Raw genomic sequence first — 17,829 nt, 5'->3', positions numbered from 1 at the left:
CAGTATTGCCAAAACAGCCTCCTTCGCCCACTCTGACTCGAACGCACACACAGTCAGCCACGCACACACATACGCGCACTTTCAATCGCACTTCCACTCCATCAGTGGCAGGCCGAGTCTTGTATCCCCACTACGACCTCCCCACTCCTCCTCTAATAGCATATCAGGTTGCCCCACTCCCCCAGCCAGCGGCAGCACCTCCATTTCCCCAGCGCTGTAATTACTTTAGGGAGCTTCCGCGTGGGCACAAGCAGCTACGGAGCTATGTTTTAGTGCGCGTGCATGTGCGTGCGTGCACGTGCATTCACTTACAAGAGAGAGCCAGTGTGAAATTGAACACAAACAACTGTGTGTGCGTGCATATGTGCGTGTGTGTTTGTGTGTGAGTGACAACAAGCGAGAGACAAAAATGTGTGTGTGAGTGAGAGATCTGTGTGTTGTTTGTTTTCCAGTGACAGAGCCAGTCCCCCTGCAGACAGAGTGGGTGATTAACAGGGTTGACGCCTAGAAGGTGGCCCTCTCATTAACACTGAACACACACACACACACAGACACACAACAGAAGCCGTTTCTCTTCTGTCTCTCCTTTTCTCTCGCAGTCTCTCTTCCTCTTTGTGTCTTCTCTTTGCATGTGTGTGTGTGAACATGTCTGAAGTGTAGAAGTAAGTAAAGGGACTGTTACCGATCACATCGACTTGTCTGGATAATTAATAATTCTAAATAATAAATGAGGCAGCGTCTCTTGTTCCACGTGCGCACACATGTGGATCCTGCTGCTGTGTGATGATTGCAGAGATTAATGAAACTCATCCTGCACACAAACAGCTGTAAGCGACAAACAGAACTTCAGTACGCCCTTTAAATTAAGCAACTGTTTATATTCTCTGGCAGTTCATACATGCAAATTTCATTTGTATGAGGGAGCTGGCGTGTACATGAGAAGGAGGATAAAATGACAAACTGGCAGATTAATTATGCAAATCAGTTGATCGGTTTATTTTTATGTGCCGTCGTAGCTTCGGTTTCAGCAGCTCATCATTTTACATCAAATAACATCGAACAAAGAACATTGGAGGTTGTTATTAAGCTGTTTACTTAAAAACAAAGGCAAAAATGAAAAGGCGAATAAAGTCTTCCGCAGTGTTTCAAGATTACTGTACCCATGTGAATTCTTGTTCTTATTAATCTGCAGTGTAATGATGCCTTTCGGGAATCATCTCTTGGATTTAAGAAGGCCCGTATAATGTTTTTTATGATCATATTAGCATTCGTTGCTTTTGGTGGAAAAAAGCAACGAAGCAAACTGAAGATGCTTCGAGTGTTCCAGCTGAGAAACAGAATTTTTGTGCGATTTCCGATTGTGGTGCAATCAAAATGCACATTAGCTTCAAACGTGATTTGTCACATGCAGTCAGTTGAGCATGATAAATTGTTAGCATGGAGCTCCTGCACAGACAATTTCTCTGGCAACAGTTCGGTGCCTGTGTTTTTATAGCTTTTTCTTCTTCTTCTTCTCCTCTTCTTTGTGTAGTACTATGAGATGTCCTACGGGCTCAACATTGAGATGCACAAACAGGTAAGTCTGTATTTAGTCTCCTTAAAGTTCGCTCTTTTATTCCCATCACATAGGATGTAAAACTGTTGTATGATCATAAACAGAAGATTGCTTTTGTGAAGAAAATTGAAACACAGGAGGATGCCTTTTCTGCTTGCAGGATGTGATGGATTCAAACTGAGGGGCATGCATGTTTATCAAGTTTCTATTGTACCTCCTGTGTGTATTATGTTGCTTAAGGCTTCCTTTCTAACATGCTTCTATAAACTGAGGTGTCTCCATCGTCATGCAACTACTGCCGAGGGTTATCAGTCTAATGTTTTGTTATTGCTTTTACCAATGTTTAGAATTTTTCTTCCTGTCAGTTAGCTTTGACATGTGGATTTAAATACTACAGGAAAAAATCCAAAAAAGCCAAATCTGAGTGAAAAATGCTTTTGTGCTGTCAGCAGGAAGTAGCTACATTCCTCTGCATAAATGAATTATTTTATAAACCTGGCTAGCAGCTGTCTGACAGGCAGTGCTCTCTCTATACGTGTTATGGATAAACCTGCGAGAGCCACAAATAAAAGTTGTAGTAATTTCAGAGCAATTTGTTTTAATATTTACAGATGAATCATACATTTACCAATAATCTAGCGTCATTTTGTACTCTGTGATTGAAAAATGTCTCAAGGACTCGCTGTCCTGTATCGTTGCTTGTTGTTCATACTGACGATTCAGCTGGGAGAATTTCCTGGACTTTGAGGTGCCAGTTGGCTAACCTCATCAATGCAGATAAAAAGACTTTTAATACTTACTGAACCTTGAATTATGCACTTCATTACAGGGTTCTTTTTTTCTTTAACCTGGCTCAGATGCATTGGTTGCCAGGGTTGGGAATGTCTCCATAAGTTACCTGTTGCATGTGCCTCACTGATGTTTGACTGGCAGATCCACATTGCTGTATTGTGGTAGCCTTATTATGCTACAGACATGGATACTCAGAGAGCAGCTTAGTGTTTTTTTTTTTTTTTTTGATGGGACGGGTGAGTAAACAGTGACAGGTACAAAGATTTACCATAGACAGTATAAAAGATGGACTTTGTGCCAACATCTGAAAGTGAAGCTAATGTGGAAGTACTTTAAACTTGCATTTTTTTAATGGCCAGCAGGGGGCGACTCCTTTCCTAACAAAAGTATGTCTGGTAGTATAGATGTCTATGGGGCAATGGCCCTTGGCTACCTAGCTGTCTGACATCAGATCACCTTCCTGATGAGTTCATGGGCTCAGTCACTAGTTTCAGGTCACTGATTAAAACACGAAGTTCAGTTTGGCAATTATGGTCATTACTAGAATAAGTCCAGTAATTTTTGTAAAAAGGATTTTTTAGGATTTCCGTTCATGGTCTCAGGAGTCTCATCTCTGCTTTTGGCGGATGGTGTGGTTCCTTTGGACTCATCAACCTTGTTCCGGAAGCCGAGTGTGAAGCAGCTGGGGTGAGAATTTAGCACCTGAAACTCCGAAGCCACGGTTCTTAGTCAGAAAAGGGCAGCGTGTCCACTGCAGGGTGCAGGAGCGAGCTGCTACCTCAAGTGGATGATATCTTAGGGTCTTGTTTACAAGTGAGGGAAGAGGAAAGCAGGAGGCTGACAGATAGATGAATGCGGTGTCAACAGTGATGCAGACGCAGTACTGGGCTGTTGTGGTGAAGATAAAGTATGAAAGTACATCTATGATGTACCTTCTTACCCTCACCTTTGGCCCAGCAGTTTTTGATTTAGTTGTAGCCATAGTCTTTTGATTAAAAAAACGTTTAGTTTTATTCCTAATTAGGACTAAATCCTTTTAGTTTTAGTCAACTAAATATCATAGGATTGTAGCAGACGAAGTCTAAAATTGATTCAGTTGAATAAAATACAAAGTGTCAAAGGAGCTGTGCATTCCTCGTGATGCACCGACAGCTTATTGAACTGTTGGTGTGATTATTAAACATAATCTCTGTTTCCTTTGGGGATCTCATTTGAGTGAGGTCACCTAATTCTGTGTGTAAATCCAGTTGTTGTTGATTTTTTTTGTTGTTTTTAGTAATTTTGAGCATCACGCAGTCATTTCATGTGGATGTAGGTCTTGGCAAAATGGCATTATATTTACATCCAGTGAAAACGGTGCTGTAAGAACTAGTAAGGTATTTTGAAATGGAGGAGAAAAAAAGGCCCTCAATCAGGCAGGGCGTGGGTGAGGGAGTGGTCCATACATCAGTTTGTGTTGCTGCAGCAGGGGGAGTAATTTATGCTCAGCCTGCAGGAGGAGAGAGCGATGGGCCTCCAAGGGGCCAACCCTTATCGATGACCTCGTCTGGTATTGCCCATCCACACTCACAAACGCACACGCACGCTGTCGTATGATTGACGGCGTGCGCTGACAGCCATATTGGAAGAAGGGAGCATGCTTTGACGAATGGAGACACACATGAAAGTAGCAGCTTCCATGATTTAAAGACCTTCACTTGTATGCACCCGCACAAACTCTGAGGTTGGAAGCACAAGACGGGCACCGCGATGCATGCTGAGCAAACGCACACACCTTTCTCCTTTATCTCATAGGGATTAAATTCATAGGCACAAATGGAGTTGTGTGTTTGTGTGTGTACCCAGCAATCTTCGTACGTGCGTGTGTGGACATTAGCTCATGTACTTTCCCATTGGCTGTCTGCAATCTTTTAGAAATGTCAGTGTGTGGGTAGAGCCAGCGTGAGCTTCGGTGTGTTAGCGTGCACGCTCCTGAGCCCCTCCAGTCACTCCATCACCGCATGTGCCTGCGTTTTTTTGTGTGTGCGCGTATGTTACCAGCGCATGTTCATAAACGTTTGTGTCTCTCTGCTTGTGTGTGCTGCTGTTACTGTGTGTGCGCACACGCCCGTCCTTTGTGCACAGTGTGAGTGGGTGCCGAGAATCGCTAGTTCCATTAGAGAGTTGAAATTGAAGGGGATGTGTGGAAACGAGTGTCGAGGAGCATTCATGTCTAGGCCTATTGTGCAGAGCCACACTCCCCTCTCTGCTCCTCCTCCTCCTCCTCTGTCTGTTTCCCTGTTTTTTTCTTTCTTTCTTTCTTTCTCTCTCTCACACTCACACATTCAATTGCTCCCTCTTGATCACTCTGTCCTACTCAATTCAAAAAATGCCTCTCCACTCTGTGCAGTCTGTCTCTTTGCTCTCTGCATCTCTGTTTTGTCTTAGTGAGGAAAAGCAAGGTTGAGTTGCGGATCGAACTGGGAGTGTGTTGAATGAAGCTGTATCGTTTATCTGTTTTTCCTCGTTTTCTCTTCCTGACAGCATTTGTGTTTTGTTTGTGTTGTGTATAGTATATATGTTCTCATTGTGCTCATCACATAAACCAAACTATGAAGGCAATTCTGAGTATATTCATCTGTATGTGAGCTGCATCTGCAGGAATAGTTGTTCGTGTTCGGCATGGTGGAAACTCTTTGTTAAGCAGAAGTGGCGACACTGAAAAGGCTGTGATTCAGTTATCCAGTCCTAGTTTTAGGAAATTTCAAAACAAAAATGCCAATTATTTTGACCTCGTTTCGTGAGCATTACTTCTTTTTTTTTTTTTTAATTCTTTTTATCTGATAACAAACTGAAGATATATATGGAAACTGGAGCAAAAGTCCTTTTGATTAGTCATGTAACTGGTCACATTTGTGTACATGAAAATAATATTTTCAACCTTTTAAAGGGAGAAAAAGTATAAATTTAGAGGACAGAGGGGCAATTTGACTTCATTTTCCACTCATACCAGAGGCCATTTTTTGGGGTCTGGAAAAAAAGCAAGGTTGAGTCGAGGATTAAACTTGGAATATGGCTAATAAAGCTGTATTCTGTTTCTGCCTTCCTGTCGACCTGTTTTTCTACTTAGTTAGGGTTAAGCAGTCAAAACTGCTTGGGTAGGTTTAGATAATGTGGACTACTTTGCTAGGTTTGCACAGTCTTGACCTTTCAATTAGGTTTGGACAATTCAGACTAGTCGGTTAGGTTTAGACCAGGGGTCCCCAATCCCAGTCCTCGAGGGCCGGTGTCCCTGCAGGTTTTAGATGTGTCCTTGATCCATCACAGCTGATTTAAATGGATAAATGACCTTCTCAACATGTCTTGAAGTTCTCCAGAGGCCTGGTAATGAACTAATCGTGTGATTCAGGTGTGTTGACCCAGGGTGAGATCTAAAACCTGCAGGGACACCGGCCCTCGTGGACTGGGATTAGGGACCCCTGGTTTAGATAATCTAGACCAAGAGTGTCAAACTCCAGGCCTCGAGGGCCGGTGTCCCTGCAGGTTTTAGATGTGTCCTTGATCCATCACAGCTGATTTAAATGGCTAAATGGCCTCCTCAACATGTCTTGAAGTTCTCCAGAGACCTGGTAACTAATCATTTGATTCGGGTGTGTTGACCCAGGGTGAGATCTAAAACCTGCAGGACACCGGCCCTCGAGGCCTGGAGTTTGATACCCCTGATCTAGACTATTTGATTAGGTTTAAACAATCTGGACTACTTGGTTAGATTTAGCTAATCAAACCTGCTACCACAAGTTTAGATCATAAATCTTCTTGATAAAAAACTACTCAGGGCAGATTTAGGTGTTAAAACTATTTAGCTAGGTTCTGAAAAAGGTCGTGGTTTGGGTTGAAGTACAACAGATGGCACTTTGATAAGAGCCACCTGCAGCATGTTATCATGTGTGTGCTGCAGGCATAAAAACTATTACTTTTCCTCTTTGTATTGAAATATATTTCAAAGTCACGCTTACAAAAAACAGGACAGCTTGCTTTCATAAACGAGAAAAAAATCTCAGTATTTCACATTTTGCCATGAGACCCTGTGACTATAGGGGAGCCCACGCAGTGACAAAGCCAGTACACTCTAAGGAAGTCTGTGTAACGTTAGGTTTGTTTACTCTGCCTTCCATACTTCCTTGAAACAGAATTTCGTCAGTGAAAAGTGCTCCAATAGCATTTTAGGAAAGCCAGAATGAAGCAGAGTGAAATGTAAAGTGAGGACACGAGAGAGGAGGCTGCATTCAGAACGAAAAATCTGAGGGAGAAGAGAAGGTGATGGAGAGCAGGGATAACAGAATAGACAAAAGCTGGGTTGGAAAAAAACAAGATAGACAGAATAAAGGGCACTGAAAAAGAGGCAGAGCCATAGTTAGCGTGGAGCGAGTCCCGCAGAGACATTTTAGAGATGTCAGGGAGATTGTATGTGTAATGATGAGCAGATAGGAGTGAAGCGCTTGATGGGAACTGTGCTCTGCATGCCTAATGTCTGTTAGAAGAGCCTCTCTCTCCTCATCGCGCCTCGAATTAGGCTCTAACACAATTACTGCTGCTTTGCATATCTCTTATGGATTGGATGATTACCAACCAAATGTGATAATAGACCTGCACGTGAGAAAGATAGGGAATGTGCATGATGTGAAAGAGAACACGGCGTGTGCATGCGTGTATGGGAGATTATTACTGTGTGTGCGTGGGTGTGTGTGTGTGTGTGTCCGTCCAAGTGTTTTTAGAAGCGTATTAAGTACAAGCAACTAAATTAATGAGGTGAATAAAGGGATTCTGACACATCTGATATATGTGCATGTGTGTGAGATATATTTGCTCCAGTTTGGGAAGGTCATAGCAGATGTTTCCCATACTGATGAGTGTGGCTTAAATTCGCTGAATGACGATTCACATTTAACAAGGGTTTAAAGGATAAGTGTGGTGATACTCTTTATTTTGAGCTGTCATTAAATCCCATGAAAAGATTAAAATGAGCCGTGAGCTGCTATCACATTTTATCTGTGTAGCCTGAGGCTATTATGCTGAATTCTTCTGTTCCATAGAGTTGTTGTCCTCGACACTTTGCCCTGGCATGGTTTTTGTTCACCTCTTCTGGCTTTGGTTGTTCTGTGTTATCATCTCTGACTTTATTCATTCATTCGTTCATGAAATCTTCTCCATGGATCTCACAGGCATTAGTACCCAGTGAGGTGCAGTAACATTTTTTACATTCAGCAAATCCACATCTATGTGCTAAAGACACCACCACCCTACGTTTAGTTGCTCAACAGCCTCAGACAGAAGCAAAGCTGGTATGAGCTTCCTTCTGTTAGTGTATCCCCTCATGACCGAGCATTACTTAGGTGACTTAATCTAATAGAAAAGTAAGAATATCCTTCCCCTCTGTCCCCTGCACCATTAATTCTTGACTATAGACAGTATAAATATGGACGTAGGCGCCCCCATGTTGTCTGTCTTAAACCTCCATTCTCTTTAATGGCCACCAGGGGGAGACACCTGTGGTGGCTAAAAATAAAAATAAAAAAATCTGCAAGCACTATCCCGCTGAGTTTATGGGCTCAGTCACTCATTTCATACTGTATAAAACAGTGGTGGTGTGGTGTAGTTTTGCAGTTTGAGGTGTACTCCTAATGCTCCAAACCTGGATAAATGCGAGGGTTGCATCTGGAACAGCATCGAGCATAAAACCCGGTCATTAATCCCAATCTGTGCGCTGCGGTGAACTCAATAAACCATAAAGTCCGTTTTGTAAATTTTGATCATTGTAAGATTCAGAAAGGCGAATAACCCAGGATCTGAGCCTACATTTCACAGTCAGATCCGCCCCTTACTTCATTATGAACACACCCAGTGTGTTTTATTTTGAGATACTCATACATGCAACGTTCTATTCTAACCACTGAATATACAATTATCCCTGTTTATTACAACAACTATCAGTTTTTAGGAAACAGTGGAAAGTTTTTTTTATATTTATGACCATTTTTAAGGTTAAAATTATTAAGCTTTGATGCTGACAGGGTGGGGAAGATGGAAAATAACCATTTGAGTTACATATTTTTTCACTGGGTTTGTTGGGAGTGATAAAAATATGGAATACTATAAACCACTATGCTCTCCTTCAACAGGCTGAGATAGTCAAGAGATTGAATGGGATCTGCGCACAGGTCCTCCCCTACCTGTCTCAGGAGGTAAGCGCGTGCACACGCACACACGCACGCACACTCTGGCACAGAGCCGTCAATAACCCTCTGACCCTCAGCACTATTCCTTACATCCTGGAATGAGATCACCCTCATTCCCACCTCATTACCTCTCCACCTCCGTGACCTCAAGCTCAGCATCCCTCTTCTCTCCTCCCATCATTCATCATCACTTGCTTCCTGTGTTTCTTTCCACCTCAATTTCCATTTCACCCTGCCCCCACCTCGATTCTGCCATATTCAATCTGTCCCATCCTCACGGTTGTCCCTTCCCCCCCTCCCCTTTTGACCTCTTCCTTCACTCCCCTCTTTCCCTCCATTTTTCCCTCCTTTGCCTCCTCCTACTCCATCCAACTCTTCTCTTGCTTAATACATGTGTGTGTTTGTGTCAGTGTAATAAATGGCTGTGCGATTCAGATAAGCCATGCTCTTATCTGCCCACCAGGGGGTTGACCTCCACCCATTACAGCACACCAGCCGACCATCCATTCCCGGGTGTCACACAAGGCGTGTGTGTGTGTGTGTGTGTAACTGGATGAATAGCAAAATGGTCAGAGGGGGAGGCGCAACACCAGAGAGGGTTGTCGGGTCTCTGTTGGGACTATTGATATTGATCTAACCTCTCCACCCCCCCCAACTCTCCTCCCCATGTTTCTATCTCGCTTTTGTCTTTCTCACTTTCCTCCTCTTGTCTTTACCCCCTGCCTCCCCCCTGTCTCCCACCCACCATCTCCAGCACCAGCAGCAGGTCCTGGCAGCCATAGAGAGGGCCAAGCAGGTCACCCCCCCGGAGATGAACTCCATCATAAGGGTACGTTGTTGCAACCCTAACCCTGCCTGAAAAAGTGCAAATATTGACCAACCCGATCAATTCTATTGTTTTCTTTTACATCTTGCATTTATTGACTTATTGTTTGTGAGGATAAAAACCTTTGTGTGTCATCGCAGGGTTTTTCTCAAAAACCTAAAATGTTTTTTTAATGCTTTTTTTATATCGTGTGAAATGAAAAACCCTAAACCTCAAAGGTTTCCTGCCCCGATCTGTTTCCTCCTAAACAGAGCATTATAAAAATAAATAAGCATTTATTAGCTCCAGTTGCTAATGAAAAACGTTAAAATGACCCATAAATCATGATTATATTCAAGCGCTGGTAATGTATGCCTGCACAGTAAAATAAACATTTATAATTGTTCCCACTGTTTTGTTTAAGCAGCTCTGGGAACAATTAATTTTTAAAGGGTTTCTTTAGAGTTATATTGATGAAGTCCAAGAGAAACTTTTAAAGCACAGACTTTCTTTTTTTTTTCTGATGCACCAAAAGTTGGAATATAAGAAATTAACTTTTCTAGAAGTGGCTAAGCTCCAAAGAAATGCTGGATTCTTCTGTTAAAGCCTCCATGCCTTGAAATGTTTTTGTTTAGGTTTCATGTTAAATGTGCAGATTTAAGTAGAGATAACCTCGGGGCATTATTAGGGTTAAAATCTCTTCTACACTTACGTCTTAGGAGTGTGTAGTACTCTTCATCACGAGTAAACTACTTTTTGTGTCTTTTTAAAGTGGTGGTATCCATCCCATCGAGGGGATAAATTTGATTAAGCCACAATCCTGTCCATTGAAACAATTACAGCACAGTTATCTCGCTAGCTAAAATACCAAATCTGTACAAACCAGGCCAGCTCGTTAGCCTGCTATGCGCAGATATTCTTTATATCGGCAGCTTTAACTACTTCAGCTACGCTTCATCATTATCAGCCTCGTGTTAGCTATCCTAGCTCCTCCATCATTTCACTATTGTCTAGTGTTCGCTAGCCCAGCCACTCCATCACTGTGATAGATGATTCACGGTGGTGCGTTGCTTTTGTCTTTGTGTCTGCGACTTGTGATAAAGAAGGTGGCGCTCTGCGTTGGCGTTTGTGGTAGGGCGTTCTGTTGTCGGTGGATCTTTTGCTTTCAAAGGAGCTTGTAAAGAAAAGCGTCTGGACTTCTTTAAGTTGCTTGAAGACGCTTGAAGTCCAGATGCTTTTCTTTACAAGCTCCTTCGACTACGATGACCTGGATGACTGAGAACCTTCACAGACATCTTTTGCTTTGACTTTAGTCGCATCATGTAGAAAGTTAGAGGATCAGCGGGGGCAGTTATGTGTCGATTATAAGAGGTCAGAGGGAGCTGCCGTAAAAATGAACTCACTTTTGGGTGTGTGTAAAAGAGAAGCGTGGCAGTAACAATGTATCTCTCTGTACTTTAAAATCAAAGGCATGTCGATCCCATGATATTGTTTTTTCCAGTTCTGTGCTCAGATACCTCTTTGTCTGCACTTGTTTCTTAGGCTTTTATACATCTTAAAAACTGCATCTATTATAAATAAGCTATGTGTATCTTCTACTGAGCATGTGCTATGATACGTGCGTTCCATCTATCCTGTTGTCTGTAAACTATTAGCGCTGTGCCTCAAGGGTTATATATTAAACATGACCTGTGGTTCTATAATAGGTCTGTCCTGTGTTTTGCAGTGATTTGTGCGCTTGATCTATCCTACTGTCTCTAAGTTGCGTCTGATTCTTTTCCATGCAGCAGCAGCTCCAGGCTCACCAGCTGTCTCAGCTTCAGGGCCTGGCCCTGCCCATGACTCCGCTGCCGCTGAGCCTGAGCCAGCCGACCCTCCCTGCCGTCACCACCTCCTCTGGTCTCTTCTCCCTCTCTTCCCTGCTGGCCTCTCAAGCCCAGCTGGCCAAGGAGGAGAAAGCATCGCGGGATGGAGTCGACAGCCACCGTGAGGAGGATGGAGACAAGTCTGATTAGATGGTGTTTCAGCCCTATTCAGCTCTGTTTTTATCCAGAGACCTGAATCCCTAGATTCAAGCCCACTTGGCCTATAGCCTCTCCCCCAGGTCTCCCTCTCTTTGACACTACCTAACATGGGCTTCAATTTCATCTCTTCCAACCCCCTAGCCAACCCCATTATTGGGAGGTCTTTGGCACATACCACCTTATATCCTGGTATTCACCATAGTTGGGTTGTTTCTATATCTTTTTTTTTTTTTTTTTTAAGCCATGAGACTGTCGCTTTCTTATGTATCTTGTATTTTCAAGTGCTCTCTCTCTCTCTCTCTTTTTTGCATGTGATTAAGCCACATTTATCCCTTTTTAAAAAAAAAGAAAATCAGGACTACTTTCTATTTCAGTTTCTTCCTGCCTCCCTCTTGCTTTTTCTCTCTCTTCTGATTCCTGTTGAGTTTCCGTGTTTTCCTTTCTTCTCCATGCCTCTCTCTTCCTCCCTGTCTTCCTCCCACCTCTTGCCTCTTCCTCTTTCATAGGTCCTTGTTAGACAGGACTGATCCGTCAGACTGAATGCACTGTTCCGTAGGTGTTAACAGAAAAACTGTTAAACACTTGGATTTGCTGGCAAGCTGTAAAACTTGTCAGATGCAACACAGGATTCCTAAAAACTTCATTTTCCCAACATAAAGGTCTCACCGAAATCAGCAGTGTTGATATTTCATGGTGTTTCACCTCGCGTGTATTCATTCTAAGATAAAAGTGGGCTCAAAGTTTAAATGTTGGATTGATAAAAGATCAGAGAATTGTTTAAAAAATGCCCCGGCTAAAGACAGAAGCGTGCTTAAAAGCTATACTCACTTTCTAATCAAAAACCTCTGCCTTCAAAAGAGAATCGGTGTTATGAAAAGACATATCCGGGCAAATTAGAGATTTTGCGAGTAATCCTAATTTTATATAAAATAAAAGCATCTTAGATCCGACTTAATGCTGAGAGCCGTCAGAGTAGATAACAGACCCACCTTGATAAGTAATCCCCCCGACGTTTGATCCTTGCCCGACCCTGTGAGGTGCGTTGGATAAATCCACCCAGCACCGTAACTGAAAGGCATCATTAAACGGAGCTGAGGTAGCACAACGTGCAGCAAAGAGAAGTAATGCCACTTCACGTCCACACCTTCCCACCATCTTTTTCCTCTTTAATGTGCACTAATATCAGAGCAGACACTGAGGGGAGAAAGAGTGCATGTTGTGTGTTTGACAGCAGAGGGCAGCGTGTGTCTTTGAACCATCCTCCTCGCTTGTGCAGAACAAGGACAATGACAGAGTGCAGACTGTGTCACAAAGGGAATGGCTTATTTATCCAGTCTGAGTGTGCAAACTTAACGCACAGTAGACACTAGACCGGTGGCATCAATTACTGCAGTGATGCAGGTCTCGAAAAGTTGTCTGCTTTGGTTTATTTTGGTCTCTAAATGGAACGACTCCATCCTAGCATGAAACAAAAACACGGGCTCTCTGTAAATTCACTTTTAAATACCCTACGATTCACTGCACATAAAGATCTTTCACATATCAGATTAATCCTGCATTATACAGTTGATTTAATGCCTACATGGGGCACTGAGTATGATTGAATATAGTTACATTACTGTAATTCACACAAATGAAGCACAAGTGCATTCTACAGCTGCTGCTATGAATCCAAACTAAACAAAAACACCCCCTTCAAACAGAAAGGTCCTGTACGCTCTTGGTTGTTTTCAGATTAGACCTCGAGTCTGCTGGAAGCTGGGCGAAACTATGCCAGCCCACCACAACATTGATGATCTCATTGCAATACAAAGTTCAGCTGCGGAATCTTCTGGTTTGACTTTCCTTTAGATGTTATTACGAGCAACGGCACCTCTGCCACATTGCTGAAGGTCTTTATCCGGTCAGAGGATCTACTACCACCGTCCTGGTGCCAGACGCCAAAGGACAATTCCCAGATGTCTCGTTTCCATGCACCAACCTGTTGGAGCTTTTTTGGAGGTGCAAGGTAACATACTCAGTGTTAGGCAGATGGCTTTAAAGTTGTGGTTGATTATTTTATTAAAATACCCACTGCATCTTTTACCAAATTCTTAGGAAAAAAAAGTTCTGCTCCATGTGGGGGTCTGCAAAAAATGTAGTAGTTGACATTGCATAGTTTGTCCAACAGAGGGCACTCTGCAACACACGTGATTTGAATGCCACGCAGCAAACGCAGCAACCAGCCGGTCACTAATCTGGGAACCAGGTTTACTAAAGTCAGACTCTAACTGTAAACTGAGCAGATCAGCAACTCTGAGTTGGTATCTTCATGGAGGCTGGTCAGAGTAGGCAGCCATTTTTAATGATGCTGTCTGAAACAGAGGTCGCTTGTGACATATTGAGTCTCATAAAGGTTAAATAAATAAAACTAAAATTAAGTTGGGCCGCTCTATATAATCGTAGAAAAAAGTTTGTACCATAGGCCTGCCATCGGATCAGAATTGAATCCGATCATTTCCTATCTGATTTCTCAGGATTAACAAACTCTGAATTTTAGCTAAACCTGCTTCCTGGAATAGGGTTGTGATCTGAGAGGAGCATAATATAATATCACCAAATACTGTTTGTTTTTTGTTTTTTAAAATTAAAGAGTGTCTTTTGCATTACATACAGTTCCTTACTGTGATCTAAAATTGGTCTTTACAGGAAATGAAGACACATCTGCAGCTCTTTAATAAACTCTTCTGTTTATTTATTTTTTAAACCAGCATGGCAAGAATTCATGTTATTAGTAAGGAGAATAATCAGTGATCGCTTTTAGAAGCATCTGAAAGTCTTATGTTGCATTTAATTAAGAACATTTGTATAATGATAGCATTACAGTCCAAATTCTCAGTCAGTTAGGAGACTATTATTTGTAAAGTAGTATAGAGCCAGTTTGACAGTATCTTTTGTTCGGTGGTTTTCACTTCAGACATTTTGACATGTCCCAGTAAGGTAAGGTGTAAATAGTAGAATTAATGACTTCCATTGAGCTGTTAAGTACTGTTCATGCTATCATACTGTCATTGCTTAGTGGGAAATTTAAATTGACCAGAGCTGTAATTTATATCAGTAACACAGATATTCTACCTGTTAGTACAAGTCAAAATCTCTGCTGTGAAAAGTATCAGTGCAAATTAATAAATAGTGGAAGTAGACCAATTTTTATACCCAGTGCGCATTTATAACACCAAAAAAAATGCAAAATAGGACTGAAAATTTGTCTATAGTTAAAAAACAAAAAAGAATAGAGACTACATCGCGTTCTTCATCATGTTTGGGTTGAATTTGTTTGCTTTTTGGATATATTGGAGTTTCTTTTTACTGTCCCGGGGATTTGTCAGGCAACAGAAGTGCGAATGGGCGAAATGTCTGCTTTCAAAAAGATGACATGCAATTTGAGAGGTACCACGTATACTTTGAAAATGTCGAACCACACTTAAAAGCACGTACACCTGTCTTGACCTCCTCTCTTTTCATCTCTGAATGGCTTCATTGAGTGTAGCCATCTCGAGCTGTATATGTATTTTTAAAAAAAAACCTGCTCCTTTCATTTGGGGGAAAATAAGCTCAGAATGGTCTCCGGTTTGATGATAAAGCACATTTTTATTCCAGAAGTACCCTTCAAAGAGATCGGCGAACGTGCACGTTTGATATCCAAAAGTGAAAATACATATGGGGGACTTTCAGAATAAAAGCCTCCGTCTTCTAAAGGTTCAGGTGATAAACTGTTGATGGCATTTGCTGGAGGACTCTTTCAATGATCCCCATTGTTGTGTATGTATGTGAATACATAAAACAAGGTGTGTATAAACACTTGTACAGATCCCGTAGTCGATGCTAAACCAGATGAAATGCGTTGCTGTTCTTACAACTAAAGCTAACATGCTACCTTGCTTGTGAATTAAGCTCGCGGCACGTCGTCCTCCCATCTAGCTGCATACTGTATGTATCTAGTTGCATACATACTGTACTTGTTGTAGTGAAATGCAGAGCGTGTAGACAAAGCAGAACACACACACACATCAATGCATGTCTGCGGGGGAACTGAGATTGATTTCTTTCTAGTGGAGACATTTTTTTTTTCTTTTTAAAGAATGTTTGATCCAAACTTTCTGTGATCAATGCACTCGTTCCTTTCCTCCCCCCTTTTCTTCGTTTTTAAATATTAATCGATATGAACTAGAGGGAGATTTGCAAGGCTGACGTTTTAGACGTACAAATGAAATTCTATGTATTTGTTGAAGTAGTTGGAGGTGCTCGCCTCTGTATACAGTTATACATAGAAAGCTTTATGTGTATATGGCTGCATCTTCTCTTGTCTGTCCTGGATGATTCTTGTGCTATTGTGTTACAAAACTGATGTGACACCAGGGGGGAGGGAAACTGCAGTATGCTGACCTTTTCACCCTTTGATCCCCCTTTCCTTTTCTCCCCCCTCCCACCACCCTAACACTCCCTCCCTCCCACCCACTCCCCTTGACTCCTGTGCCGCCTCTTTGCCCTCATAGCGTGAAGCATTGTAAGCGTTTTGAGCTTTGTAAAGGTCTTTTTTTAAATACTTATTTTGTGTATAATGTAAAACCTAAAAGTGTGTAATTTGGCAAAAAAAAAAATGTTTTGTGTCTGAAATCATAGCTTCATTTAAACAAACGAAAAAGAAACTCTAAAAAAAAACGTACAGCAAACATTTACTATAAATAAAATGAAATGTTCTGCAGTAAGGAAGGACTTCTGGTGCCTTACAAATAAAGTCAATCAAATCATAAACAAGTCTCGCTCGTCTTTGACTTGATGCACACCGTCTCCTGACTGGGAAGAGTGGCTCTTGTGGGCTTCCAACATTTTATTGTCCTTTTTCTGCTTATTGCTGGCAGGATGGAAGAATCGTTGCTTCCCGGTTATCTCAGCGTTCGAGTGTGAACTTGCAAACTGAAAAATTTGCAATCAACATTAACAATAACCAGTCCCTAGCTTGGCTGGCTGCTGCACCACTCACACCCCAAAAAGTTACAAAGAAAATGTTATTGCAGGGTAAGTGAGGTTCTTCAGGTATGCCCCACTGTGAGGGGAACCCTAGGGTGGATCCAGGACATGTTTCTTCTCTTGGCTGACCTGGGACCACCTTAGTACCCCCACAAAGAGCTAGAGGCCTGAGAGAGGGAGGTCTGATAATCTCTGTTCAGGCTCGTGACTGGATAAGGACAAATGGAGGGATGGATTGATTATTAGGAAATATGCACGTTGTGATCAGGTGAATACCGTTGCTTTTCCAAGTGTGCAGGTTTAGCAACACTGACTCCTAAAAATAAGAATAACCCAAAACCCCCTTTCTAGATTTATGCCACTTTAGACAGGTGACAGTGAAAGTCTTATTTATTTTAAGGTAACACAAACCTAACAATTTTTAATTTCAGCTCTAAAAAAAATCACGATTGTGATCTCTGCCAATAGATCCCACTCGATCCTACTTTAATTACAGCATACGCCCATGAAGCACACTTCACAAGGTAACATATTATTTGGAACATGGGCAACTTATTTTTTTTTAATTGGATGAAAGATGCAGAGCCAGTGATATATTTTTAAATCAGTTTCACTTCATGATACTGAAGTGCTCTTTTGCCACCATTCAGAGAGACCGATTAAAAACCCAAACGCTGGCATGGCTGATTAATGTGCAGATTAATCAAATCTCTCTCGAGTGTTTCAGCTTAAACTTGAGCTTGTGCGTGTCTTTGGGAAACTGTTACTCATCACGCCAGCGCAGATGTTCTTTATAGTGGCACTAAAAAACTCAACATACGAGTGAATCACCCATCTTTTAAATTTTAGGGTCTAACTCCAAAGCTTAGATAAGAGAGCACTCAGTGTTTTAACATCAGCGATGTTTGAGGTTTTTTCCAGACCCGGAATTATTCATTTAAACGTGTCCTGATGTCTTCTGACCGCCCTAGGGTGGCTGTAGTTCACGTCAGATCCACCAGGAGGAAGTGTTGATTTACGTTTACCAGTCCTTTTCCCACTGAGGTGAACCCGGCAGGTAATTGCTCTGAGGTATTCTCACATGCGCTCCTGTGTTTGTGTGTCACATAGGAGGGGAAGCTTCCTGTTCTTAAGACTGCAATGATGAGATTTTATCTATTCTGCACTGTGTGTGTCCAGATTTGATGTTACATCTCGAAGGCAGCGGATCACAACCCCGCTTGGCGCCTGTACAATATCCCCATTTGGATGCTCTGTTTATCAGGTTTGAGCCCTAACTTGGTTTGCTGCATTCACCACTCCTCCTGGTCCATTCAGGTGGATGCACATCCAGTGGATTTTTGTTTTTCTTTGTGCAAAATTACATTGGTTTCTTTCTCATTTCCTCCTCAGTCTGTTTTCTCTTTTTCCTCCCTGTCACCGTCTCCC

General features: G+C 42.1%; 1 protein-coding gene across 2 annotated transcripts in view; it reads left to right on the top strand.

Annotated features, from left to right (window-relative positions):
• Positions 1-16,188, top strand: part of tle5 (TLE family member 5, transcriptional modulator) — a 53,913-nt gene extending 37,725 nt beyond the window's left edge. The window contains exons 4-7 of one of the 2 annotated variants that reach the window (XM_086283011.1): positions 1,532-1,576; positions 8,506-8,568; positions 9,317-9,391; positions 11,158-16,188. In XM_086283011.1, the coding sequence (XP_086139137.1) occupies positions 1,532-1,576; positions 8,506-8,568; positions 9,317-9,391; positions 11,158-11,382 (408 nt within the window). In that variant the 3' untranslated portion in view covers positions 11,383-16,188. Of the gene's footprint in view, positions 1-1,531; positions 1,577-8,505; positions 8,569-9,316; positions 9,392-11,154 lie in introns of both variants that reach the window. The other variant, XM_086283010.1, reaches the window with a different exon arrangement.
• The last annotated feature ends 1,641 nt before the right edge of the window (positions 16,189-17,829 follow it).

Source organism: Aulonocara sp. 'chitande type north' Nkhata Bay, linkage group LG23, assembly GCF_057382095.1.
Source record: "Aulonocara sp. 'chitande type north' Nkhata Bay isolate Kocher_YH1m ecotype deep benthic linkage group LG23, A_spYH_male_GT1.1, whole genome shotgun sequence".
Lineage (NCBI taxonomy): Eukaryota > Metazoa > Chordata > Actinopteri > Cichliformes > Cichlidae > Aulonocara > Aulonocara sp. 'chitande type north' Nkhata Bay.
Note: the sequence above shows the minus strand (reverse complement) of the source record. Positions and strands in the feature narration are given on the sequence as shown.